This window comes from Choloepus didactylus, chromosome 4 (genome assembly GCF_015220235.1).
Source record: "Choloepus didactylus isolate mChoDid1 chromosome 4, mChoDid1.pri, whole genome shotgun sequence".
Taxonomy (NCBI): Eukaryota; Metazoa; Chordata; class Mammalia; order Pilosa; family Megalonychidae; genus Choloepus; species Choloepus didactylus.
In genome coordinates this window covers 80,395,632-80,422,457 of record NC_051310.1, presented here as the reverse complement: position 1 = coordinate 80,422,457, position 26,826 = coordinate 80,395,632, and the positions used below count along the sequence as shown (strand labels likewise).

The 26,826-nt window shown below is 37.5% G+C and overlaps 1 protein-coding gene across 3 annotated transcripts in view; it reads right to left on the bottom strand.

Annotated features, from left to right (window-relative positions):
- The window catches only part of TTC23 (tetratricopeptide repeat domain 23), a 100,286-nt gene that overhangs the window by 50,904 nt on the left and 22,556 nt on the right, over positions 1-26,826 (bottom strand). For all 3 annotated transcript variants that reach the window (XM_037832927.1, XM_037832928.1, XM_037832929.1), the window contains exon 6: positions 9,516-9,693. In XM_037832927.1, coding sequence (XP_037688855.1) covers positions 9,516-9,693 — 178 coding nt within the window. The remainder of the gene's footprint in view (positions 1-9,515; positions 9,694-26,826) is intronic.

Below are 26,826 nucleotides of genomic sequence, written 5' to 3'. Positions count from 1 at the left end.
GGGCAGGACCCCTGTGTGCTTCATGCTGCAGTGTCTTCATTTCTGTGAGCCTGGCACTTAGGACATGTTCAATCAATAACAGTTGACTGAGTGAACATACTGGTTTATATCTGTAGTACTAAAGATTAATAATACACTGTGGACATTTTTTTGTGCCAGAACATATACATCGATCTCATTCTCTTTATTGGCTTTACAGTACTCCATCATATGGAGATATCATTATTTAGTAATCAGCCCCTCATTAGTGGATTTTTTTGGTAGTTCCGATTTTTGGCTATTGCCAACAACACGGTGTCGCTACTCATATATGTTTCTTTAAATTTTTTAAAATTTATTTTTATTTATTTTTTAAATTAAATTCAGTTTCATTGAAATATATTCACATACTATACAATCATCCATGATGTACAAACAACTGTTCACAGTACCATCATATAGTTATGCATTCATCACCACAATCTATTTCTGAACATTTTCCTTACATCAGAAAGAATCAGAATAAGAATATAAAATAAAAGTAAAAAAGAACACCCAAATCATCCCCCCCACCCTATTTTTCATTTAGTTTTTTTGTTCCCATTTTTATACTCATCCAACCATACACTGGATAAAGGGAGTGTGATCCACAAGGCTTTCACAATCACACTGTCACCCCTTGTAAGCTACATTTTGGAATCTCTCTGCCACAGAGAGGCTACTGATACATCTTTGCATGCTTGTGCACATGTCTCTGTTAGGTAAATTCCTAGAAGGGAAACTGCTGGGTCAAAGGGTTGGTATATTATCAGAAAAAAAAAAATCCCATAGAACTGTACAACACAAACAGTGAACCCTAATGGAAACTATTGACTATAGTTAATAGTACAAATATAATAATATTGTTTCATCAATTGCAACAAAAGTACCACATGAACCCAGTGTTAATAACAGGAAAACTGGGGTGGGGTGGGGCTGGGGGTGATATATGGAAACTCTGTCCTTCTGTATGATTTTTGTGTAACCCTGCAACTTCTCTGAAAAAGAGAAAAGGGTAGGTGCATTGTAGAACTGGGGAGGGAATATCTATTGCCGTCCATCCCCAAAAGTGGTAACAATCCACACTTCCACCAGCAGTGCAAGAGGATGCTGCTTTTCATACCCTTGCCATCACCAAACAATTTTTTTTTTTTTTTTGCTGAAAGGCGCATTTCTTCAATAACGAGTGAGGCTGAGGATTACTTATGTGTGGCTATTGGCCTCTTCCGTAAATTGCCTGTTCCTGTCTTCTGTCCATATGTCTACTGAGTTGTCCTTTTCATCTAGATTTTATAAGAACTTTTTTATATTTTCCCCTTTGCCATTTCATTTTTGACTATATAATATGTTGCCACAGAGAAGCTTATCATTTGTATGAAATCTGTCACTCTTTCTTTTCTTTTCTCTGTTCCTTCCTCTGTCTCTAAATCTATACCCGCCCATACATACACATCGGAAAGATGCTTGGAATGATGCTCAACAAATGTCAACACTGGCTAATTCTGGGAGGGGTGGTTTGGGATGACTTGTGGCTTTTTGTACAAGGCTTGATTTTTTTTTTAAAGAGCATGCATAATTTTAGTAAAAAGAAACAATCTTTCCCTTTATGGCACCTAGGTTTATGTCATTCTTAGAAAATTTTTATAATGAATAAAATCATAATAATTTCTAATATTTAAAAAAACCGGATTTTTCAGAGATTTTTTTTTTTTTTTTTTTTTTTGATAGAAAATAGCACTCGTTTCTTACGTAGCTCACCCAGAGCAGGGACCTGAAACCAGATTTTCTGACTGCAAAGCCTTCAGTGGAGCAGCAAATAAATTAAATTATTTCATTCTACTTCTCAAATCAAAACTCACTAAATTTGGGAGCTACTGCTTGGCACTGTGGCCCTAAAAACGGAAAAGACAGATACGCAATTCAAGTGTCAAAGATGTGAAAAAGCATTCCGAGCTAGCACGGTGTTAATTTATACTCTTTGAAAACACCCACAGACATGCTCTCACTTGCATAAATGAAATAACAATAATCTGATTTTTGTTTTGGATTGGAAAATAAGGTCCTAATGCCAAAATCTGCCATGAGGAGTTCCAGACACAATCACGTTTGAGTGGCTTTCTCCCAAACCCCTGCTGCAGAGTGGCAGTGGGGCCTGGGACAGCTCTTTCATCAGCTCCTGGCGATGCTGCCTTCCTGCCTGGTGGCTCCACAGGACTGGGTTTGGTTTTCTCCATTTTAATGGATTAGTTCCTAAAATACTTTGGAACTTCTCTATGTTCTACAGAAAATAAAAGGTCTTTTCTCTCTGGGTGTTTCTCTCACTCCAAAGGAATGAAGTGAAAAACAAGAGGGGAAATAACCAAAGCCCTTTTGTTTGTGTGGACTAAAATGTGCCTTTGAGACAAGGACTCCCCTGGAGAGCTGAAGTCACACTGTACCTTTCTGTATCTTAGATAATGTCCCTAAAGAAAGGGGAACCTTGAGAAATGTTTAATAATTACTGCTAATAAAACTAGCTTACAGTGGCCTCATGCCGAATCGTTCACAAAGTGCTTTCCATTTGCAACTTTCAAGCAGCTCTGTAAAGTGCTTTCGAAGGGTTTTTGTCTGTTTGTTCATTTGTAGGGGCTAAATGACTTGTCTATAATCAAACAGCTGGTGAACAGAAAAATCTGGACTGTAACCCAGATTTTCTGGCTGCAAATTCAATGCTATTTTCACTTCACCAAGTTATTTCTTTAATAACGCTCTGCAAGTATTTATTTAAAATACTCTCTAATCTTTATTAACCTACAGAATAAATAACAACAAAAATACAGGTACATAAAATGAGTGAATTCCTCTCTGACCTGGGGTACAGGGGAAAGCTTCTAACTTAGACTTAAAATCCAAATGTAATAAAAGAAAAGGTTGACACCTTGAACACATTAAGGAAAATTTTGTATGGCAAAAAAAAAAAAAACAAGAACATTTTGAATACACATACACATGTGCAGAAAACCTATTAGCGCTAATAAACGAGTTCGGCCAGATTGTAAGATACAAGATGAACATGCAAAAATAACCTGTAGTTCTAAACACTAGCAATGAACCATTCAAAAAGGAAATTAGGATAACAATTCCATTTATAATAACATAAAAAAGAATAAAATACTTAGGAATAAATTTAACAAAAGAATGCAAGGCTTATACACTGAAAACTTGAAAGAAAAAAGAAGACCTAAATAAATGGGAAGACATCCCATGCTGATGGATCAGAAGTCTTAATACTGTTCAGATGTTAATATTTCCTCAAATTGATCTATAGATTCAATGCAATCCCTATAAAAATCCCAATTTTTGGTCTTTTTGGCAGAAATTGAGAAGCTGATCCTAAAATTCATATGGCAATGAAAGGGACCCAGAATAGACAAATGTATCTTGAAAAAGAACAAAGTTGGAGGATTCACAATCACTGATTTTAAAAAGTACTGCACAACAACAGTAACAAAGAATGTGATACTAGCATAAAGATTGATATAAAGATCAATATTGAACTGAGAGTACAGAAATAAACCCTTACATTATGGTCAACTGACTTTTTTTTTTTTTTTTACAAGAGTGCTAAGAAAATTCAATAGGGAAAGATAGTCCTTTCAATAAATGATCCTGGGACAACTGCATATCCATATGCAAAACAATGAAATTAAAACCTACCTCACAACATACACAAAAAAGACCTGAATGTGAGAGCTCAAACTATAAAACTCTAGAAGAAAACACAGGTGTAAGTCTTTGTGAACTTGGATTCGTCACTGGTTTTTTAGATGTGATGCCCCAAGTCAAAACAACAAAAGAAAAAATAGATAAATCAGACAATCAAAATTTAAAACTTTTGTGCTTCAGAGGACGCTATTAAGAAAGTGAAAAGACAATTCACAGAATGGGGGGAAATATTTGCTCTTCATATATCTGATAAAGGTCTAGTATCTAGTATCTGGAATTATAAAAAAATTCTTACCACTCAATAATAAAAAGACAAATAATACGATTTGAAAATGGGTAAAGTATTCAAAATATACATTTCTCCAGAGAAGATACATAAATGTCAAAAAGCATATAAAAAGATATTCAACCTCTTTCCTTTTTAGGTGAATGTAAATAAATACCACAATGACTTACCACTTCATATCCACTAGAAATGGCTAAAAACAAAAAGACAGACAATAACGAATGTCGATGAGGATATGGAGAAAGGGAACCCTCACACATTGCTGGTGAGAATGTAAAATGGTGAAGTTGCTTTGAAAAACAGTTTGGCAGTTCCTCAAAGAGTTAATATATAGAGTTACCATATGACCCAGTAATTCTACTCCTGGCCTCACAGTGAGAGTTGAGAACACGTGTCCACATAAAAACTTGTACATGAATGTTCACAGCAGCATTATTCCTAATAGTCAAAACTTGGAAATGATCCAAATGCCTATCAACTGATGAATGGATACACAAAATGTGGTATATCCATAAAATGCAATGTTCTTCAACCATAAAAAGGAAAGAAATACTGATACATGCTACAGTGTGGAGGAACCTTGAAGACATTCAATTCAGCTAAGTGAAAGAAGCCAGATATAAAAAGGCCACGTATTGCATGACTGCGTTTAAATGAAATGTCCAGAACAGACTAATCCATGGAGACAGAAAGTAAATTAGTTGTTGCCAGGTGATGTAGGGAGGAAGGAATGGGGAGTGACTGCTAACGTGTAAGGCGTGATGAAAATGTTCTGGAATTAGATAGCAGTCTTGGTTACACTATTTTGTGAATACAGTAAAACCACTAAATTTAAAAGGGTGTATTTTATAAAATGTAAATTATCTCAGTGTAAAAACACTCTGAGTAAAATCAAAAGAACAAATGAAAAATTGGGTTAAATATTTACAACATCTATCATAGATAAGGGGGCAATAGCTATAATATATAAAGAAACTTAAACGTTAAGGGAAACAAGCCCAAAAATCCTATAAAAAATGGGCAAATTATACGACTAGACACTTCACAAAAAGATATTATTAAAACCATCCCTTAAACATATGAAAAGATATTAAATTTCATTTGAAATAAGAGAAAGGTAAATTAAAACTATACTGAGATGTCATATCTCACCCATCAGACTGGAACTAATTCAAAAGCTTGACAATCCACTGCGGTGGAACAGGCTGTGGGGAAACAGGCAGTCTCATACATTCCTTTCTTGCACTCACAAAAATGGTAGAAGTACAATGAAAGGCAATTTGCAGTATCTAACAAAACTCCCAATGCATGCTACCTTTAGCCTAGCAGCCTCACTTCTAGGAATATACTCTGAAGACAAAACCCCAACAATATGAATGTTTAAGGTTATTCACTACAACATTAATTATAATTGTAAAATATTGAAACTAATCTAAATGCCCAAACATAGGAAAACTCTTCGGGAAAAAACCAAACAAACAAACTATAGTACATGCATAAAATGGATTACTATGCATTAATATCAAATGAATGAGGAAGATTTCTATGAAGGTGATTTCCAGGATATTTTGCTAAGTGAAAAGAAAAAAGCAAACATACAAACAAGAAATAAATAAATTGGTGGGGAGGTGAAGGGATATTCCCAACAGTAGAATGCCGACTGATATATGTGGATGGAATGGTAGGGTTGGGCGGTCATTATTTTGCAACCATCACAGTAAAGACTGGTTTGGGAAACACTCATCAATAGATGCTAAACCTAGAGGGAAAATTTTGAAGTGGAGCAGGGTATTTACATGGTCTTAAAATGTCTCTCCACAGAATCCTCATTAGCTACAAGGGGGAAACTGCAACTGCACAGGGAAGAAACAGGACATCGCCTTGACTGGGTGACCCAAATTAACACCCTGACAAGGGGCAGATGGACTTCATGTGTGTCCAGATACAAGACCCCAAGAAGGACACAATACCCTTCTGTAGCATCCTAGCTAGGCACGTGTTGTCTGCATCTAGTGGAGAGGCAACATCAGACAAACCCAAACTGAGGAACAGTCTAAGAAACAGCGATATCCATGCCATAAAAGACAAAGACAGGCTGAGAAACTGTTTTAGATTAAAGTAGACCAGAGTTATGAACACTAAATGCAATACATGATCCTGGACTGGATCTTGTATTGGAGGGGAAAAAAATTGCCATAAAAGATAATATTAGGACAATCAACAAAATTGGAATTTGGCCTATACCAAGGTTAAATTTCTTGAATTTGATAACTGTACTGGTTATCTAAGAGAATATTCTTACTTTTATTAAACATAAACTGACATACTCAGGGATAAAGGGACACAACACAGCCAATGTTCTTTGTAATGAATAAAATTAAAAATATAAATAATAATCCCTCTGAATGTATGTGTGTGTGTGTGTTTTGTGTGGATGTTTGTATATGTGTCTATATAGATAGAAAAAATAAATAGAGTAGAACATTTTAAAATGGTGAATCCGGGCCCTACAAACATGGGGCTTTACCTAAACTTACTTCCCATTTACATTGTGCTAAGGACTCCCGGTAGTGATAAAGTCCAATCCACTGGAAGGCAGCATTTCTATTTGAATCCCTTTGCTAAATCTTTGCCTTTCAGACATTTGAACTTCCTTCTCTAGGCCAGTGTATTCTAAACTGCTAGTAGCCTAGGGAACACAGTTTGGAAAATGCTTCTCTAAAACAAACTCCAACCTTTGCAATGAATGCTGTTGGTATTGTATTTATGAAGGCATCTTCCATTCCAATGAATTTTGTCAGGGTTAATGGCCTTCACTGGAAAACTGTGAGGATATTATCATTTGACGTGTTTTCTTTGAAACTTAGAAATTGGCACAGCAAAGGAAGAGCCAAGACTTTGAGGGTAGATCTGGATTTAGTCATTACAAATGTAGGGAACAGGGGCTAAGAAAAAGACATTAAAATTAAAGCAAATTTGAGACTCTACTCTATAAAATGGGAGTAAAATGTAAAAAGGCTGGCAAAGTTGGAGTGAAAAACTGGTTCAATTAGAAACAAACAAACAAACATCCAGCTTTTGGGGCAATGTAAATCAAAACAAATCTTTGGCAAAATGTCAATATTAATGTAGAACTATAAAATATTCATATCCTGTGTCCTAGCAATTTCACTTCTGGAAATTTATCCCAGAAAAAATAATTCAAGAAAAGAACAAAGTGTTTCAATAAGAATATTTTCACTTACATTGATTACTGATTATTGGTTACTGATACTTACAACAAATTGCAAACCTGCCAGTGTTCCCTCACTCAATAAATGGCCCCACCAGCCACACAGCGACTGAAGCCAGAAACCCGGCATCAAGCTGGGCTCCTCCATTTCCTTCCCTGCCACACATCCGTGGCTGTCATTTCTATGCCCCGCATATCTCTCAGATCTGCCCACATCCTCTATTTGCAGTGATGCCACCTGAATCCAGGCCATCACCACCCCTGCATGGATGCCATGGCTGTGTCCTGAGGCATCTCTCTGCCATCCAGTCCATTCTTCATAGCTAGAGTGATCTTTCTAGACTGATAATCTGATGGTGTCACTCTTCCTGCTTGGAAATCTACCACTGCCCTTGGGATAAAGCTCAAATTCCTTAATATGACTTTCAACACCTACCTGGATGATATCCATCTACTGGCTTCACCATTCCCATTGCCTGGCCATGGGGAACTTCTTGAAGTTTTCTGAAGGAGTCAAGCTTTATCTCACCTTCAGACCTCTGCAACTGCTTGTCCTTCTGCTGGGTATGTCTTTCCCACCACTTAGTACTTTTGGAAGGAGATGTCTATGTGTATTATCTTTACTTTCTCACATCTCACTCACTCATGATGAAGACAGAAATCTCTGGTTTCTGCCTTCATCATTACTCCAATATGTCCCTCAACAAGGTCAACAATGAGAGGAAAAGAAAAGAAAAGAAAAGAAAAGAAAAGAAAAGAAAAGAAAAAAGAAATGGAAGGGAAGGGAAAAATTTTTAAAAATGTATTGGGCACTATTCTTAGCACTTTACAAATATTAACTCTTTTATCCACCCAACAACTCCATGTCCTCCATAATAGCAAAAGATAACAAAAGGAGAAGGGGTGACATAGAGAATACCTCCTTCCTTCTCTTTTCCTCCTGTGTCTGGCAAATCTTTTTCTGTTACCCTTGCCAGGCTATCCTCCTTTATTTGAACAATGAACACCAAAGTTCCTCAAGACTCTCCCATCCATCAATCCTCTTCTCACGCCACAAACCTTCCCTAGGTGATCTCCTTCTCTTCCATGGCAATTGCCATGGATATGTGGACGACTTCTGGACCTGTTTTCTGAGCTCCAGTCCTGTCTATATAACTGCCTAGCTCTCATTTCCATGTGTGTGCTGCATAGGTATCCCAGAGTCACCCTCTAAAACTGAGCTCACCATTTCTCCACTACCCAGTAACACCTGTTCTCCCACTGTAAATGGCACAACCATCTACTTGGTTTTCCAAACCAGAAGTGTGGGAGTCATTTTTGTCTTGTCCCTTTCCCTCTTTTACCCACATCCAATTATTCACCAAGTCCAATCAATTCTGCCTCCTAAAGATTTCTCAAATCTATGTACTTCTCGTATTCCCTACTATCATCATCGTAGTCCAAGCCACCATCATAATTGCCCTTTACTATGTCAATTGCCTCCTGACTGGTTTCTCCACTTCCACTCTTGGCACATCACCCCCAATCTATGCTCTACATACCAGCCAGAATAATCTTCCTGGGAAACACCGGGTTTGAACCTTGCCTGTGCCATTCATTGTTTTGGGCATATCTCTCAAACTTTCTAATTCTTGATTTCCTTATCTATGAAATGGAAATAATAATATATCACAATGTGGTAATAATTATTAAAAGAGATAATCCAGATAAAGTGAAAGTATGAGGCACCCTCATAAACTGTGGGTGGGGGAATACATTGTCAGCCAAATTTAAAAAGAAATAGCAATAAATTTCTTAGTACCATCGTTATATCTTATTTGAAATAACCAGAAAGTTTTAGTACTATTCTTTACAACTTTAATGGAGGAAAATTAAAAAAAAATTTTTTGAATTTGCTTTTAGTACATAATATGATACAAAGATATCAAAGTCACTGAGAAATCTCATAATGATGAAGGAGAACAGCAGTTATCAAGTATCAAATCTAAATAGTAGAAGAGATAAAGGTTTTAGAATGTAGTAAAGATCCCTAATTGTTTTGATAATATAAGTGCTAAATAAATAAATATGAAGGAATAAAGAAACTTTATGTGGGAATTAATACTTAAATTGTGCACAGAATATACGGAAACCCCCATTAGGGAGCCTCAAGGCTGCTCATGGAATGTGGACCTGGTAAGAGGGGACCAGCCTTTTCAGAGCTACTGTTCCACTTGTGTCTATGAAAAGCATTGGGTCCAGAACAGCTTTGGCAGCCAGTACATTGCAGCTTACCTGCAGGAAATGGTTGACAGCTGAGTCGTGAAACCCCAGGGCTTGTTCGACACTTGCCAATTCCCTCAATATTGGCACACACTCAAGGGTTTTTTCACCTTTACTGATCTCAGTATATTCTAAAGCCTCTTGATAGTAGGGCAAAGCTGCTTTTGATTGCTTCTGGCCTTGATACAATCTAAAAAAAACAAAAAAACAAAAAAACAAAAAACCCCACAAAGGAATAATTTTAAAAATAATTAAAATAGAAAATACTGAAAATACAGGGGAGCTGGTAGTTGGGATTTGGATCTCTGGCCGCTACTGTCCAGGTTCGTTTCCTAGTCAGGGAGACCTTTCCTCCAAGAGGCGGCAGGGCATGGTGGTGGAAAGGATGGCCTCTGGAGTCAAATCACTTGGGTTCAAATTCTGGCTCCACAACTATGGGAAGTACAACCTTCATGTCACCTAACCTGTTTCTTCCTCTGAAAGTTAAGGATAATAACTTCGTGGGTGTGATGGTTTGGAGGCTTTATGGAACTCAGAAAAGATCGTGTTCTTAAAGCTAATCCATTCCTGTGGGTGTAGACCTACTGTGGGTGGGACCTTTTGATTAGGTTATTTCAGTTGAGGCCTGCCCCAGCTGGGTCTGACTCCTCTTATGGGAGTCCTTTATAAAAGGATGAAATACAGAGAAAAAGACATAAAAGCTCAGAGAGAAAGCCATGGAAGCAAGAAACTGAAAGCATCAAAGCCCAAAAGAGAAGAGACCAGCAGAGGACGCATATGTCTTGCCATGTGACAGAGGAGTCCAAGATCGCCGGTAGCCAGTCTTTGGGGAGAAAATACTGCCTGTTGACATCTGCATTTGGACATTTTCATTGTAAACTATTAAATCCCCATTGTAAAAGACATCCCATTTCTGGTATATTGCATTTCAGCAGCTTTAGCAAACTAAAACAATGGGGTTATTATGAGAATTAAATTGGTTAATACTTCAAAGACACCTAGAACAGTTTCTAATACCTAGTAAGTGCTATGTGGCTGTTGGTTTAAAAAATATAAAAATAAAAAATATGTAACCAAACAATAACCATCATAAAGGATGCTGAGATGCTGATAAGTGATCTGTTGAGAAATTATAAACATTGTCTGGGACTGCATAGTATGTGAATATATCTCAATAAAATTGAATTATTAAAAAAAAAAACAAAAAAATGCCTGGTATTGGTGAGGAGGTGAAACAGCCTCATTAACTGATGGGGAGAATATAATTTGGGCATTAACTTCTCTATGTCAAAATAAATATATATATTTATTTCTTTTGACCACTAATTCCATTTCCCCTTCTAGTAGTTTATCCTGAAGAGATACTCTGGCAGGACAAAAAGATATATGCAAGAGTGTTTACCTTAGCATTCATTATAAGGGCATAAAAGTACAAAACACTTAAAATGTACCACTGGGGATTGTCTAGGCAGGTTACAGTAAGTACATCTATACTGTGGCATGCTATGTAGCCATTAAAGTTGATGTTGGGCCATATTTATCAATCTAGAAATATAGCCATTATACATTCTTCAGTAAAAAAGGCACGTTACAAAAATATTACGTCCAGTATAATCTCATGCAGGTGGAAAATGTATATCTAGCCTGTCTGAACACATATGCATTTGATGTCTGAAAGGATGGTGATTAAAATGTCAGCAATGGTTATCTCCAGGCAGTTGGATTGTGGGTGATTTTACTTTCCTTATTTAGGCTTTTCTAGATTTCTCAAATTTTCTTCTACAAAATGATATTACTTGCATATCAGAAAAATGTTCATTTGAAAAGCATAAGTAAAAGTGGCGGTGGGAAAACATTCTTTTAACTTCATAGGATAAGATTTCTCAAAAAAAATTATCCTTATGTATTGTTCAACAAACACAACAACATCTTTTCTAAAACATTTGCTAACACTCTTACAAACTTTTTCTTTCATGGCAAAATTTTATGTACAAAACTTAATAATGAAAGATATCAATCCTTTCCTATCTAACCCCCCATTCCAGAACTTCTAGTACACAAAGGTCTTAATGATTCCCAAATTGCCCGTGGGAATGTAAGAAAGTGACAAAGAGAACACATAATAAAATCGGTCTTGTTTCTAACAATCATTGGGTATTTTTCATGCCTGTCTTTGCTCTCCAATAAATTTCAAAAGATTTGACTGACAGAAGAAGTAAAGATCCTTCTGGTTCCTGATCCTGTGGTTCAGATGGCCGTAATGAAATAGAATGCTGACTGAAGAGTTTGGGAACTGGGACATCGTCTAGAATTTCAAAAAGGCTCAAAACAGGAAGAAGTCAGATGTGTGCCTGGACCAAGGAGGGCAGTGGCCTGTAGCAACTCTAGTCTTGGAGGGAAGACATTAGTAGGTAACCTGGGAACACTGCTGTGCCTCCTGTCTCCTAATGAATTTAGAACATTAGCAGATAATCAGTAGATTTGCATCATACTTTATTTTTTGAAGAGAAAACCCTCTATGATCTCTGGTGATAGGAAGAGGCTTTGAAACACATGGTTAGTAACAAATTACCTAGCCAAAGAATTAAATTCCTGCTAGACAAAGCTTATACAATCAAGAACAGGGGTTGGCAAACTATAGCCTGTGGGCCCAATCTGGCCTACGGTCTGTTTTTGTCAATAAATGTCCATGTCCATTTGTTCAGGACTGCTTTACTATAATGGTAGAGTTGTGTAATTGCAATAGAGACTGTATGGCCCATGATCTAGAATTTAGAGTAAGTCGCACACTTTCAAAATGATTTCAGGTTTTTTCCCCACTTATTTTAGCTTAGAGAACTTGGACAATGCCATAGATATCTGAGCAAAGGAAAAAAAGATTCATTTTTTTCCTTTCTCATCTTCCTGTGTGATGCAGTGTGTGAAAAGGGAGTAAATGTCCTTAAAAGAATAGTTCCTTTGTTTCTGAGGCTGCCCATAAAGTCATAGAAGAATAAAAAAGCAAATGCCAACATCAACACCAACAAGATCTCATCTGGGCAACTGCTTTTAAAAAAAGTTTAGTAATTAAGCTGATAAATGAGAAAACAAGAGAAAAGTAAATAATGACAAGGCATGCATAAATTCATACATCAAATATTTTCCCTTTCTAGAGATAGGGAGCTAAAGAAAAGTAATTGCATGTTTGTAACAGAGACTGTGGACAACATAGAGCTACCAACTATCTTAGCTAATAGTATAGCATCATTCCAAGTTAACACAAAGTTGGCCTTTTCTGGTATCAAAATGTCATCGTGGAATATATGACTTTCAGGGAAAATTTTATAGGAAAAAAGTACACGAGGAGAAGCAGGGTAACCAGTAGAGAAGTACTGCAACTGGAGTCAGAAAACATGAACTCAGTTTCAGCAGGCTCATTGACGAGGTCATATAACCTTGGGCAAGAACAGACATCTCTGAATCTTGGCTTCCTCATCTGAACACTGGTTTCCAAAACTGGAACCCTCAGATGCTGCTTGTGGGAATGTAAAATGGTGCAGCCACTTAGGGAAAGTGTCAGTTCCTCAAGAAGTTAAAAACAGTTACTATGTATCTAGCAATTCCACTTCTAACTATATTTCTGAGAGAAATAGAAACATATGTTCATACAAAAACTTACACACGAATGTTCAGAGCAGCATTATTCACAATAGCCCAAAAGCGGACGCAACACACATGCTCATCAACAGATTAATGGATAAATAGAATGTGGTATATACACGCAATGGAATATTATTCAGTCATAAAAAGTAATGAAGTTCTAATACATGCTACAACATGGATGAACCCTGAAGACATCAGGTTGAGTGAAATAAGCCAGATACAAAAAGACAAATATTGTGCGATCTTGCATATATGAAATACCTAGAATAAGCAAATTCATTGAGACAGATAGTAGATTAAAGGTTACCAGGGGCCAGGAATTATGGCTTAAAGGTGTAGAGTTTTTGTTGAAAGTAATAAAAATATTTAGGTAATGGATGTTGGTGATGGTAGCACAATATTAGGAATGTAAGTAATACCAATGAATTTTACACTTGAAAGTGGTTAAAAAAGGGAAATTTTGAGTTATACATATGTTACCACAATAAAAAATTTCTTAAAAAAAAAAGGAATAAAGTGCTGATACATGCTACAACATGGATGAACCTTGAAAACATTATACTAAGTGAGAGGAACCAGTCACAAAAGGTCACATATTGTATGATTCCATTTGTGTAAAATGTCCATAACTGGTAAATCTATAGAGATGGACAGTAGATCAGTGGTTGCCAGGAGCTGGGGTCTCTAATCTTCCAGAGCTTGGTCTCTAACCTTCCAGAGCTGGTGGGCATGTCTCCTGATAAAGAATCGGGCCTGGGACTCCTGCAAAAAGCCTAGGTCTATGAAAAATATGATCTTGGTAAGAAATCAGGAAATCATGAAGGGAAAAGCCATATAAAACAGCCTTTTAATGGAGTATTCTATTAAATCAATTACTCTGTTAGTTTAATGATATGATATGCTTCGAGCAACACCCCTGGAGAACACAGATGTGGAAGAGTCCAGAAATCAGTGATAAACCCAGAATGTTTTTCCTTTGATTGACTCTTCAAACCAATAATACTTACCCAAACTTAAACTCCTATTTAAATTTTGCACCCTAGGCACCTTGCTTCCTTAGTCAGACCCGCCCCTGTTCCCTGACATACCATGCAGGGTTAGATGCCTCTGCATTGTGCTCCCACAGAAGTGTGAACTCTCCTGATCTCAAAACATCCCTCATACCGTATTATAACCCTGCCTGTTGACCTATCACCATCCCCTTTAGTGCTAGGGTTCTTTGAAGACAAGGACCAAGTCTGCCTCATTTACCTTTGCATTGCCAGCATCTTCCACAGAATCTGGCAAACAGTGAGTGCCAACTGTCTGATGGAAGGAGGGAGGATGAGGTGAGGGAGGGAGGGAGGAAAGAAAAGAAGGAAGGAAGGGACAACCTGCAATCCTATTGGCTTAGAGATGACTTAGAAGCTTCAGTTCATACCTTAATTTTCACAGATTCCAGAATAAATTTCAGGAAAAAAAAAACTTCAAGAAAGGAACATGTTTTCACATTGACTTGGTAGCAAACTATTAGAGACTATTCATCTAATTAAGGGATGGAGAACTTGTTGAAATTTTATAAAAGATGTTATAAAAGAAACCTTTTAAGAACCTCTTGCTGGCAGATTCCATACCTAAAGATTTTTCTTCCATGGGCAACAGTGTAGACGAATGTTGGGTACACTCACCCAGGACAGCTACTCAGAAATGGGAACATCAAACCTTTTTTTTTTCTTTTTTTTCTTTTTTAAATCACATTTTGCTCAATCCAAGTAGTTAACTTTCCTTTACTTCTCTGCCTTGGAATTTAATTTGAATATTTTCTGAAAAGGAAAACTGGAAGGAGGTAGATTCTGCAAGAACAAACATGTGGTGTTGGCTGGCCATAGTTTTATCCTTTTTCCTGCTACAAGAATGTCTCAAATGACAGCACAGTCCCCATGGAAGCAGTGACACCTAGCAGGCTGAACTTAGTGGGGTGCCCAGTCCAAAGGGATGCAGTCACCCATAAAGCATCCACCTGGGTAAGGTGACCTGTTGCCATTTCTGAACTTTCTAAATTCAAAAGATTTTTGTCAGCCTATTATTGGCCCCACATTTAAAATCCTGCTGAATTCTTCAGACTTTGAGTCCTTCATCTGTAGGTAAAACGACTACCTCTGTACCTGGGTTATCCCAAGAGGGGTGGGGGAATTAGATTCCTCACACCATATACACAAAATTCCAAGAGGATTAAAGGCCTAAAGTTAAAAAGCAAAACTTTGAGGTTTTAGAGAAAATAAGAAGAAAAAGTAACTCCATGAAATTGCGTAAGGAAGGATTTCTTAAATGAGACACAAAAAAGAACAAATCAGAGCAGAAAAAAAGGATATATTTAGCCTGTGCTAGAAGAGTCAGCCTTAAGAAAGGGAAACGGCAAGCTACAAATTTGAAGCATGTAACCACAAATAATTTATAGCCAGAAATATAATGTCCACAAATTAATAAGAAAAAAGCCAACAGCCCAATAGGAAAGTGAGAAAAAGATGTGAACAGACAATTCACAGAGTGGAAATTCCAAATGTCTGGCAAACATAAGAAAATATTCTCCACCTCACTAACAATCAGGGAAAAGCAATTGAAACCATGAGATGTATTCTTGCAACCGTATGATTGGAAAAGATGTGAAGTAATAGGAACGGACATAACCTACTGATGGGAGTATCAGTTGGTGGAAAGCAGCTTGGTATATCAGGTAAAGTTGAAGATAAGGATGCTTTTCAAGTGAGAAATTCCACTCCTGGGCGTGTACCTTAGAGAGAATCTTGCACACGTGCCCAAAGAGTCACGTACAAGAATGATCATAGAAATATTACCTGTAATAGTGAAAAGTTGGAAGCAATTTACACATTCACCCTCAGGAGAATGGATAAATTAGGGCAAAGTCTGACAATTAAACACTATATGAAGGTATAAAATGCAGAGTTAGTGCTACATGCATCAGTTAACATGGATAAATCTCAGAAATACAAATGTTATGGGAAAAAGTAAGCTATGCAAGAAAACACACATAGAAATTTTAAAATAAGAAAAAATAATACTATAGATTATTTATGAGCATATATGTATACAGTAAAGGTATAAAAACAATTAGAGAAATGAGAAACACTAAATTCAGCATTATAATTACCTCTGCTGTGGGAAGGAAGAAAACAGGATTGGGAAGAACGCATTAAGGTCTTCCATTTATCCGAAATCTTCTATTTTGTAAGCTGGGTATTGGGTCCAAGACTATTTGTATAGCACTATCTATATTTTTATATGTCTGAAATATTTCATTAAAAAGATGGACAAATACAGCACTCTATTGTTTGGTGTATCCAAAGAATGAAATACATCCTATTCTTCACCCTTTGAAGTTGGCTATTTTATACTAATACAGGATCCTGGCACTAACACAGCCTGAAATGGAGGCTATCAAGCAAATGCAACCTGCGATGAGCCTTCTGAAGTTCACTGAGAGTACACTATTCACATAAAAGACAAAAAGGAAAATAAAATTACTTTAGTTCCACACTATATTTAATAAAAAAGCCATTGAGAGAGTACTATATCAAGAAATGGCTAAATTATAGTTTTACCTCCATCTCCAACTCATTTAAAGCATCAGTCAATTTCAGGTAATCTTGTCTGTTTCCAGTTTCTCATATGTAATGTTTGGGATAGCAATATTTTTTCCTTTCCATTTCTACCTACCTTCCAGGGATGCTCTGAGGATGTACTATCTGGTATGTCCATAATGTGCTTGGGTAGCTTTAAGAAACACACTAGACAGCTGAAAAGATGGAGAAATTTGAACAACAGAATGTGGCAGTATGTTAATCTGGCAGGACCACAATTTAAATCATGGCATATTTTGTTGAATGAAAATATATCCACAGTAATTTTACAAGGTATGTGATGAGACATTATCTCATCTTAGATGAGCCTCAAAAGATCTCACGGGGATGGAGATTTGTTTTAACATGCAACAAGCAAATGCAATCTCCTCTGGCATTACTAAGGCAACAGAGAATTTGGCAAGAATGTTGAGCTTTGTGGAAATTTTATTGATGATTGGAATCTGATGAGAAACTCATCCTGAAACGAGACAAGCGAGATTTTCTTGAATCTTCGTGACACGAGATTTGCATCTGGATCCCACTCAACCATGTGGGCACCTGCAGGTAATGGCTTTGCTCTGGAGACTGCACTGTGCATTTTCCTTTCTTCACTAGTGAATCTGATCCATGCTGTGGTTAAGTGCTGGGACCCTAAAGTTTGATAGACCTGGGTTAAGCCCTGGCTCTGCTCTGCTCCTTCCCAGCTATATGACTGTGGGGTGTGACCTCACTTCTCTTGGCCTCATTTGCTTCATCTGAAAATGGGGATACGAAGAATATCCACCTTGCAGAGAGGACTGAGGATTACATGAGATGAAACCTGTAAAGCATTTAGCAAAGAGATGGACACAAGTGGTCAATAATTGTTAGCTATTATTGTTGCTTTTAATATTGTTTGCAGGTATTTAAGGAAAATGTGTGTTTCAAGGACACAGTGTCAGAAAAGGAAAGGCAAAAATGCAGTGCTATAAAATATTAAAGCTTTAGGGGTTTCAAGAAATAGAAAGAAGATAAAATATATGAAAGTCATCTGTGTCAAGATGGGTTTCTGCTTCCCCATATCCAAAAAATAGGAGTTTTTTATTTTTTTAATTAGACTTTGTGTGAGCCAAAAACATCTCTTCAATCACACAGAAATATAGGATTGGGAATAATGGTAGCAAAGCAAACAAACAATTTCCTTCTTTTTAAATAAGTCTAAAGCATTCCAGGTACATAGAACTCTATGGTGAGGAGCTGAGAAGATAAACACCTCTTTTGGAGAGATGAGCAGGACATTCCCAAGGAATGGAGCAAACTAAAAAAAAAAAAAAAAAAATACTGAGTCCTGAAAGCAAAAGTTAGATTTGGGACTTATTAACTGGGGCAATTCAGGGGGAACTGTGGGAACTAAAAGCAAAGGCTATTACTAAAAGCCACTGGGAAGCATTACGGAACTAGGTAGAATTCCAACCTTACCCTCTTTATCCCCATTGTCTTCTATTCCTTCCCAGGAAAGTACTGGCTAAGGGAGAAGCCTCTCCCATTCCCTTTCCTCTTTGGAAACTTGGTGGTAAAATCATTTTCAATGAATCAAGAGAGACCGAGACAAAGAAACAAAATCAAACTTAAATAAGCAAATAAGATTCCCTGGCAGTAGCTTAGGCAGGTTTTATGAGAGCAAAGACAACAAAGCTTAGCTTTTCCAGGTCACAGGAAAGAAAATACATCAAAGAATACTGCATGCCAGGGGCAGTCTTAATACACAGAACTGTAATTGGCTTTAAAATGAAATCATTTCTGAAGAAACTGCAGAAAAGAAAATGCTCAATTAAATAAAAATAGCTATCTTTTTTTCCCCCAATTTGGTATCTGTTTCATCTTCACAGCAACCGTCCGAGGACTATCATTCCCACTTTAACAGAAGAGGAGAGGAAGGCCCAAATTCCTACAGCTGGGAAGTTTGGCTTGAACCCAGATTTGAACCACACACTGTTAACTACATCACTTTGCAATTCTTAGGAGTGTCCTATTGATGCAACTCTGAGGAAAGAAAAGTATTTGCTTCTTATAGACACCCTTGAGAGCTACTTCAACAAAGCAATGCTGGGAAACACATTCACTGGGCAGGCTGTGGAAGAAGCCAGAGACAACACATCCGACCCAGAGGAAGCCAGGAACAAGTCGAATGTTCTGGAGCAGGAGTCTCTGTAGGTTACCCCCACAGTGCCATGCAGAAAGGTCATTTTAAAAGGTGGAAAGGGGTGTGCACGTGCATGTGTGTACATGTGTGTGTATAAGTGTGAAATGGTTGTACACCTGCGTATATAAAGATGACTATTTGTCTCTTTATATTGGTAACCAGGATAGAAAATAATTCTTAACACTGGGAAAAGTTTTCCCATTTTCACTAGTGTCTTTCTGGACTAGATGACTTGAATTCACTTTCCAAAGTTAATAAGCAATAATTGGGTGAAATAGCTATTGGGACGGAGGAGAGACAGAGAGGAAGATGCTCGAGGCCACAAGCAGAGATGGAAGACCCGGAGCATGAGTCACCAGGAAGCACAATCTGTCAGCCCGTGGAGGACAGCACCGGCCCGGTGGGCACCATAAAAGGAGACGTGGAAGGGTGAAGGTGATGCTCAAAAAGATACCCTTTTATGAGAAACAGAAACCCTGTGAGAGGCTACCCTGGGCTTCTACCTCCAAGACCTGGCAAAAGAAAAGGCCCTTGTGATTCAGCTTTAACCACAGAAACGTACAGAGCCATGTTACTTTCAGAACTAGTTTGGGCAAGATATTCACATTTCGACGAGGAAACAAAGTAAAGTAATAGACTGGAAACCATGCAGTTTGAACATGAGAGTTCCAGCGAAGGCAGCTGTGTGAAGAATCAAGATCGAAAGAGGCAGAAAAGCTTAAAACAACTCTGCAAAAACAAAAGTAAGTTTGTAGGACAGCCTTGGCACATGATCGGTTCAATTCCTGTTGGGTGTTCAGCACAGAAGTGTGCACGGCCCGCCATCTGCTGGCGAGGTTTGGTATTGCTGGTGGGGAAAGCACTGGGAGGAAGCCCCAGATTCTGGCAGAGGATCATTTACTCTATTTTATGGCATTGCTTCTCAACAGTAAGAACTACTTACATTAGTCAGACTTCAACAGCATGCAATAAATATCAGATCTTGGGGCTCAGATTTATTTATTTCCTGTCTTACAATCCAAGACAGAATAGCTAATTCTGGGCAGAAAGAGAGTCTGGCCTGGTAGGGGCAAATAGCAGAGATGAATATTCCCCACTTGTATGAATTTTAAAATATCTTCTTCCAAAACTTGAAGTAAAATACACATCCAGAAAGGTACCCAAGTCATAAGAGTGCAGTTGTATGACTTATCTAAAACAAATGCAATTGGGTAACTGCCACCCAGATCACGAAATAGAAAATTATTAACTTTCCAGAGGCCCCGTGGCAACTCCTCTCAATCACTACCCTCATCTTCTTCCCTGCTATATTAATAGGATCTCAGAGCATGAATTCTTTGGGGTCTAGCTCCTTTCACTAAACATATTTGTGACAGTCTTCCATGATGTTAAAGCGCAGAAGTAGTTTGATCATTTTCTTTGTAGGAATAGATCATAATTTGATCTATTCTACTTTTGGTGAACATCTGGGTGGTTTCCAGTTTGTGGAGGGTTGTGGTTTGAAGCTGAATGGACCCTAGAAGATCATGTCCTTAAAGCTAATCCTTTCCTGTGGGTGTAGACCAATTGTGGGTGAGACCTTTTGATTAGGTTATCTCAGTTGAAGTGTGCTCCAGGTATGTCTTAATCCTCTTACTGGAGTCCTTTATAAGAGGACGAAAGACAGAGAAAAAGACACAGAAGCTGAGAGAGAAAGCCACGGGAGCCAGAAGCTGAAAGCAACACAATCTTGAGAAGGGAGAGACCAGAAGACAGAGCCATGTGCCTTGCCAGATGAGATCAGCATTGCAGGCAGCCAGTTTTCAGGGAAAAAGCATCACCTGATGATGCCTTGATTTGGACATTTTCACAACCTCAGAACTGTGAGCTTGTAAACTAATAAATACCCATTGCTAAAAGCCGGCCTATTTCTGTTTTATTGCATTCTGGTAGCTTCAGCACAATACAACATGGAGATTACAATTAATGCTGCTTTAAACATTCTTGGATGTGTCTTTCTGATGAACATCTGTATGCATTTCTGGTCATCTATATTTGGGAGTGATAATCCTAGGTCACAGAGCATGCAAATGCTCAAATTTAGTAGCTAATGCCAGTTTTCTAACATAGTTATACTAATTTCAAGCATTAGCATCTGAGACAACAGAGGACAGCACTAATCCTTGCCAACACTTGTTAATATCAGTCTTTTAAAAAATTTTAGTCATTCTAGTGGAAATGTAGTAATCTTACGATTTTAATTTTCATTTCTCTGATGACTGATGAGATGGAACAGCTTGAGATATGTTTATTGGCCATTTTTTCTTCGTGAAAAGTCTCTTGCCCATCTTTCTATTTAGTTGTTTATCTTTGTTGTATTGACATATAGGAGTTCTTTATAGATTCTAGGCATGAACCCCTTTGCTAGTTATATATATTACAAATGTCTTCTTCCTCTCTTCGCTTGCCTGTGGTATAAAATATATCATGATTTAAAGACATGAGCTAAAGTACTCGAAGTTCCTTGCATCATCCAGGAAACGGTTAACTGAAAAATGTGCATTAGACTCTTATAAGTTGGGGATGTAAGGGCAAACTTTATGGTAACCACCTACAAAATAAATAAAAGAATGTGTACAAGTTAATAGGAAAATGGAATGATAAAAATATTTGACTAATCTAAAAGAAGGCAAGAAAGGAGAAAGGAACATAAAATTGGTATAATGAAGTGGAAAAAGAGAGCAAGATAGTAGACGTTTCTCCAAAGAAGATATGCAAAGTCCAATAAGCATATGAAAAGATGTTCAACATCATTAGCCATTAGAGAAATGTAAATCCAAACTGCAATGAGATGGAAAACAATGTGGAGGTTCCTCAGGAAGCTAAGTATAGATCTGCTATATGACCCAGCTATTCCATTGCTAGGTATATACTCAAAGGAACTGAAAGTTAAGACACAAACAGACATTTGTAAACAGATGTTTACTGTGGCATTATTCACGATTGCCAAGAACGGAAGCGGCCCTAATGTCTATCAACGGACAAGTGGATAAACAAACTGTGGTATATACACATGATGGAATATTACGCAACTGTAAGACAGAACAAAGACATGGAACATATAATAATGTGGATGAAACTTGAGGACATTAAGTTGAGTGAAGTTAGCCAGAAACAAAAGGACAAATACTATATGGTCTCTCTAATATGAACTAATATTAGTGAGCAAACTTTGAGAGTTAAAAGCTGATAACACAGGCTACCAGGAGATAGAAATCAGGGTAGAGATCAGGCATTTGATGCTGAAGGACTACAGAATGTTTAGCAGGATTGGTTATACAGATCCAGAAATAGATAGCATAATACTGTGTGACAGTAGCACAATATTGTAAGTACACTGAACAAAGATGTCTGTGAGTAAAGATGAAAGAGGTGGGACAGGGGAATATATGACACCAGAGTAAAGATAGATGATGAAGACTGAGACTGTATAACTTGGCAAAAACTGGAGTGGCCAAGGACTGTTACTAAATGTACAAATGTAAAAATGTTCTCACATGTGGGAGAACAAATGAATGTCAACCATGCAGAGTGTTCAAAAAAGGGATGGTATTTGGGAAAAAACATACTCAAAGCAAACTGGAGTCTATGGTCAACAGTAACATTGTAATATGCTACCATTAAATGTGACAAAGACAATACACCAAAGTTAAATGTGTGAGAGGGGGATATAAGGGAGGGATATGGGATTCTTGGTAGTGGAGTTGTTTTCTGTCCTCACTATTATATTATATTGTATGACATTTTATTTTTCTTTTTATTACCTTTTTTATTATTCACACCAAAAAAACAGCCTTTTTCATAGTAATCAATATGTTCAAGTGCTGACTGTGGTGATAAATGTACAACTATATGATGATACTGTGAACAACTGTACACCAAGGAAAATTGTACATTATGTGAATATATCTATATAAAATTGTAGGAAAAAATATAAATAGGGGTAAAAGTGCTGGAGAAAACATGGAGAGAGGGATGTACCTATTTGCTGTTGATGAGGAGGCAGAATGGTGTAGCCTTTCTGGAGGTCACTGTGTGGTTCCACAAGAAGCTAAGTATATGGGGGCCATAAGGTCCTGCAACCTCACTGTGGGGTATGTACTTGGAAGATCTGAGAACAGAGACTTGAATGGACATTTGAACACTGGTGTTCATGGAGGCAGTATTCATGATTTGCAATGGGTGGAGGTGGCCTAAGGGTAAACTGACTGAGGAACAGAATGGTGAACTGTGCTGCATGCCTACAATGGAATATCGAGCAACTACAAGGAGTGAAGTTGTGAGACATGCAACAAGGTGGACGGATCCTGTAGACAGCATTTTGAGTGAAGCACACCAGAAACCAAGGCAAACACTATAATGCCTCACCAATATGGACTAACTACAGTGTGTAAACTCAGAATTGAACCTTAGAGCACAGCCTAACAGGGAAATGATTATTGTAATGGTCCCTAGATTGTAAGCTCTTACAGCAGTCAAATCTAATCCCGAATTTTAATGGCTATCTCCAAACTTTGAGATGCTTTTCCCTTTTTGTATAGCCTGATTGGTCTTTGGAACATTGGGTATCTGTGTGACACCTAAAACTCAGAGCTAGAGCTCGGCAGATATGAATGTCAGTATTAATGCATACACAGCAGCTGTTAAAAAAAGAAAGCTGCAAAAGAGCCCAGACTTCAACTAGAGGCATGAAAGAAGCAGATCTGGTTAAGACTAGGGCAAATTGGGCCAAAGGGTAAAGGTTGATACTGACTGTGTGTTAGAACTTCCACTTCCATGTGAGACCAAGGGAAGAGATGTTTATTTGGTGTAGGATCTATATTTTCTATACAATATAACTTCTACAGAAAGTCTGTTCAAATACCACAATTACACGGAACTTTGAACAGGAAGTGAGATAATGGTAAGTCTGTCGAGGTTAGAGTGAAATAGCAACATATCCTAAAGTAATTTGGGCGGGGAATAAAAATATATATTTGGGCTCCCCCTGAGGAGCTGGGGGAGGATGCAGAGGTGTTGGGCTTCCTCACCTGGATTGTTGCTGATATTCTCACAAACATTGGGGACTGAAGGCTTGACATGCCGAGCCCTCTACCTTGGGGCTTGCCCCTACGAACCTTGTTACTACAAAGGAGAGGCTAAACCTGCTTATAATTGTGCCTAAGGGTCTCCCCCGAGTGCCTCTTTGTTGCTCAGATGTGGCTCTCTCTCTCTAACTAAGCCACTTTGGCGGGTGATCTTGCTGTCCTCCCCCCTACGTGGGACCTGACTCCCAGGGGTGTAAATCTCCCTGGCAATGCAGGATATAACTCCCAGGGATGAATCTGGACCTGGCATTGTGGGATTGAGAACATCTTGACCAAAAGGGGGATGTGAAATGAAATGAAATAAAGCTTCAGTGGCTGAGAAATTTCAAATGGAGTCGAGAGGTCACTCTGGTGGACATTCTTATGCACTACATAGATAGCAGTTTTTAGGGTTTAATGTACTGGAATAGCTAGAAGTAAATACCTGAAACTATCCAACTCCAACCCAGTAGCCTTGACTCTTGAAGATGATCATATAACAATGTAGATCACAAGGGGTGACAGTGTGATTGTGAAAACCTTATGGATTGCACTCCCTTTATCCAGTGTATGGATGGATGAGTAGAAAAATGGGGACAAAAAATAAATGAAAAATAGGGTGGGATGAGGGGGATGATTTGGGTGTTCTTTATTTTTTATTCTTATTCTGATTCTTCCTGGTGTAACAAAAATGTTCAAAAATAGATTGGGGTGATGAATGCACAACTAGATGATGGTACTGTGAACAGATGATTGTACACCATGGATGACTGTATAGTATGTGCATATATCTCAATAAAACTGAATTTAAAAAAAACTGCAATGAGATACCACTTCACTTGTACTAAGATGTCTATTATTTACAAAAAATGGAAAATTACAAGTATCATTGAGGATGTTGAGAAATTGAAACCCCTGATACATTGCTGGTGGAAATGTAAAATAGTACAGCCATTGTGGAAAACAGTTTGACATTTCCTCAAAAGGTTAAACATAGAATTACCATACCGCCTGGCATAATATTGGTAATTAAAGCCAAAAATTTTGAAGATTGAAGCAAAGGGGTAGAAAAAGATATGGGAAAATGTGAACCAAAATAAGAGATTAGGGTATCAATTTTAATATAAGGCAAAATAGAGATACAAAGGTCAAAGAAGGACAACATATACCAATCAATAAAACAGTCAATTAAGAAAATAGGCTGCTATTGATCTCTCTGCTCCCCAACAACATTATCTCTGAATTTATAAAGCAACGACTGAAGGAACCATAGGGAGACATAAATCAATAATTGTAACTGGAGATCGAAACAGACTCATCTTAAAAACTAATAAATCAAATTGGCAAAAAATAAGCAAAGATACACATCTGAATAAAAGAATAAATAAGGTTAACCTAATACAGATTTATTAGACTGAACTTTACACACAACAAACATATTCATACTTGGAACATCCACAAAAATTGACCATGGTCTTGGACACAAAGGAAGCCTTGACAAATTTCAGAGAGTCAATATCATACAACTATGTTTTTGTCCATACTGCAAAAAATTAGAAATCAATGACAATAGGATACCTTGAAAAATCCCACATACCTGGAAATTTAAAAAGACATCACTGAATAATCTCTGAACTGAAGAGTAACTGATAAACCAAATTATGAACTACTAAGAACTTAATGACAGCGATAATGCATAAAGGGGCAATAGATGTAAGAAAATATTTGCAACATCATTAATATTTAAAATGTACAAGAAAACCTTGATTATCAATAAGAAAAGTACAGGGACACCAAAAGAAAATTGAGAAAGAATGCAAACAGGTTATTTGTAGAAGGGGAACCCCAAGTGGCCAAGAAGTATATGAAAAGGGACTCAAACTCATTAAAAAGAGAAATGTAAATAGAATTTCAAAATGATTAGATGGCACCTTACATCCATCAGGTCAGTAACCATTAGAAAGAATGACTGTGGTCCATTTCCAAATACCGTTAGGAATGTGAGAAAACAGAAACCCCTTTTCAAGGGGATGGTGGATTGGTAAAGCAAGTTGACGGTGCTTGGTGAACTTTTAAGAACCCGTGTACCCTGTGACCAAGCAATTCTGCTCCTGGGGTATAAACCTAGAAAAATCCTCATGTGGCTGCAGAAGTGAACCTGTGTAAGGACGATCATAGCAGCACTGCTGTGGGAACAGAGAACTGGGGACAAGCTCAATGCCCATTTCTGGGATACAGGTAAGCAACGTGAGGTACATGCATTCTATGGAGCACTGTGTAGCAGTCATGAACTAAGGTATGTACAACAACTGAAAACTGTGTTGGGTGGAAAAAGTGAGCAACAGAATGAGATGTAGGCTACGAATTTATACAAACTTAAATAGCATCAATGCATAAAACAATACTACTATTCAGAGATACATATTCAAAGACATAGACTAAGTAAAATACATATCAAGGTTGTATGTGTGGTGATGATAATGAGAGTGAAAATCAGAGATGAAGAGGAAAAAAAAGCTTTGTATTTTAAAAAGCATACAAAAAGGTCTTGCATGGGCTGACGAACTTTCTGCACTTAAAGTAAAAAAAAACTAAAAGAAAAAAAAAGACCAAAACAAAACAAATTAACCAGGGGGAATTATGATTAAAAAAAAAAAAAAACATCTTGAAAAGCATTAGTTAGTTGGTCCTTCTCAGCTTCCATTCATACAGAAGCCTTAGGTGTGCTCCCATCGCGACCCTTCGCTTCCCTTCTTAAACGATTCTACTGGGTC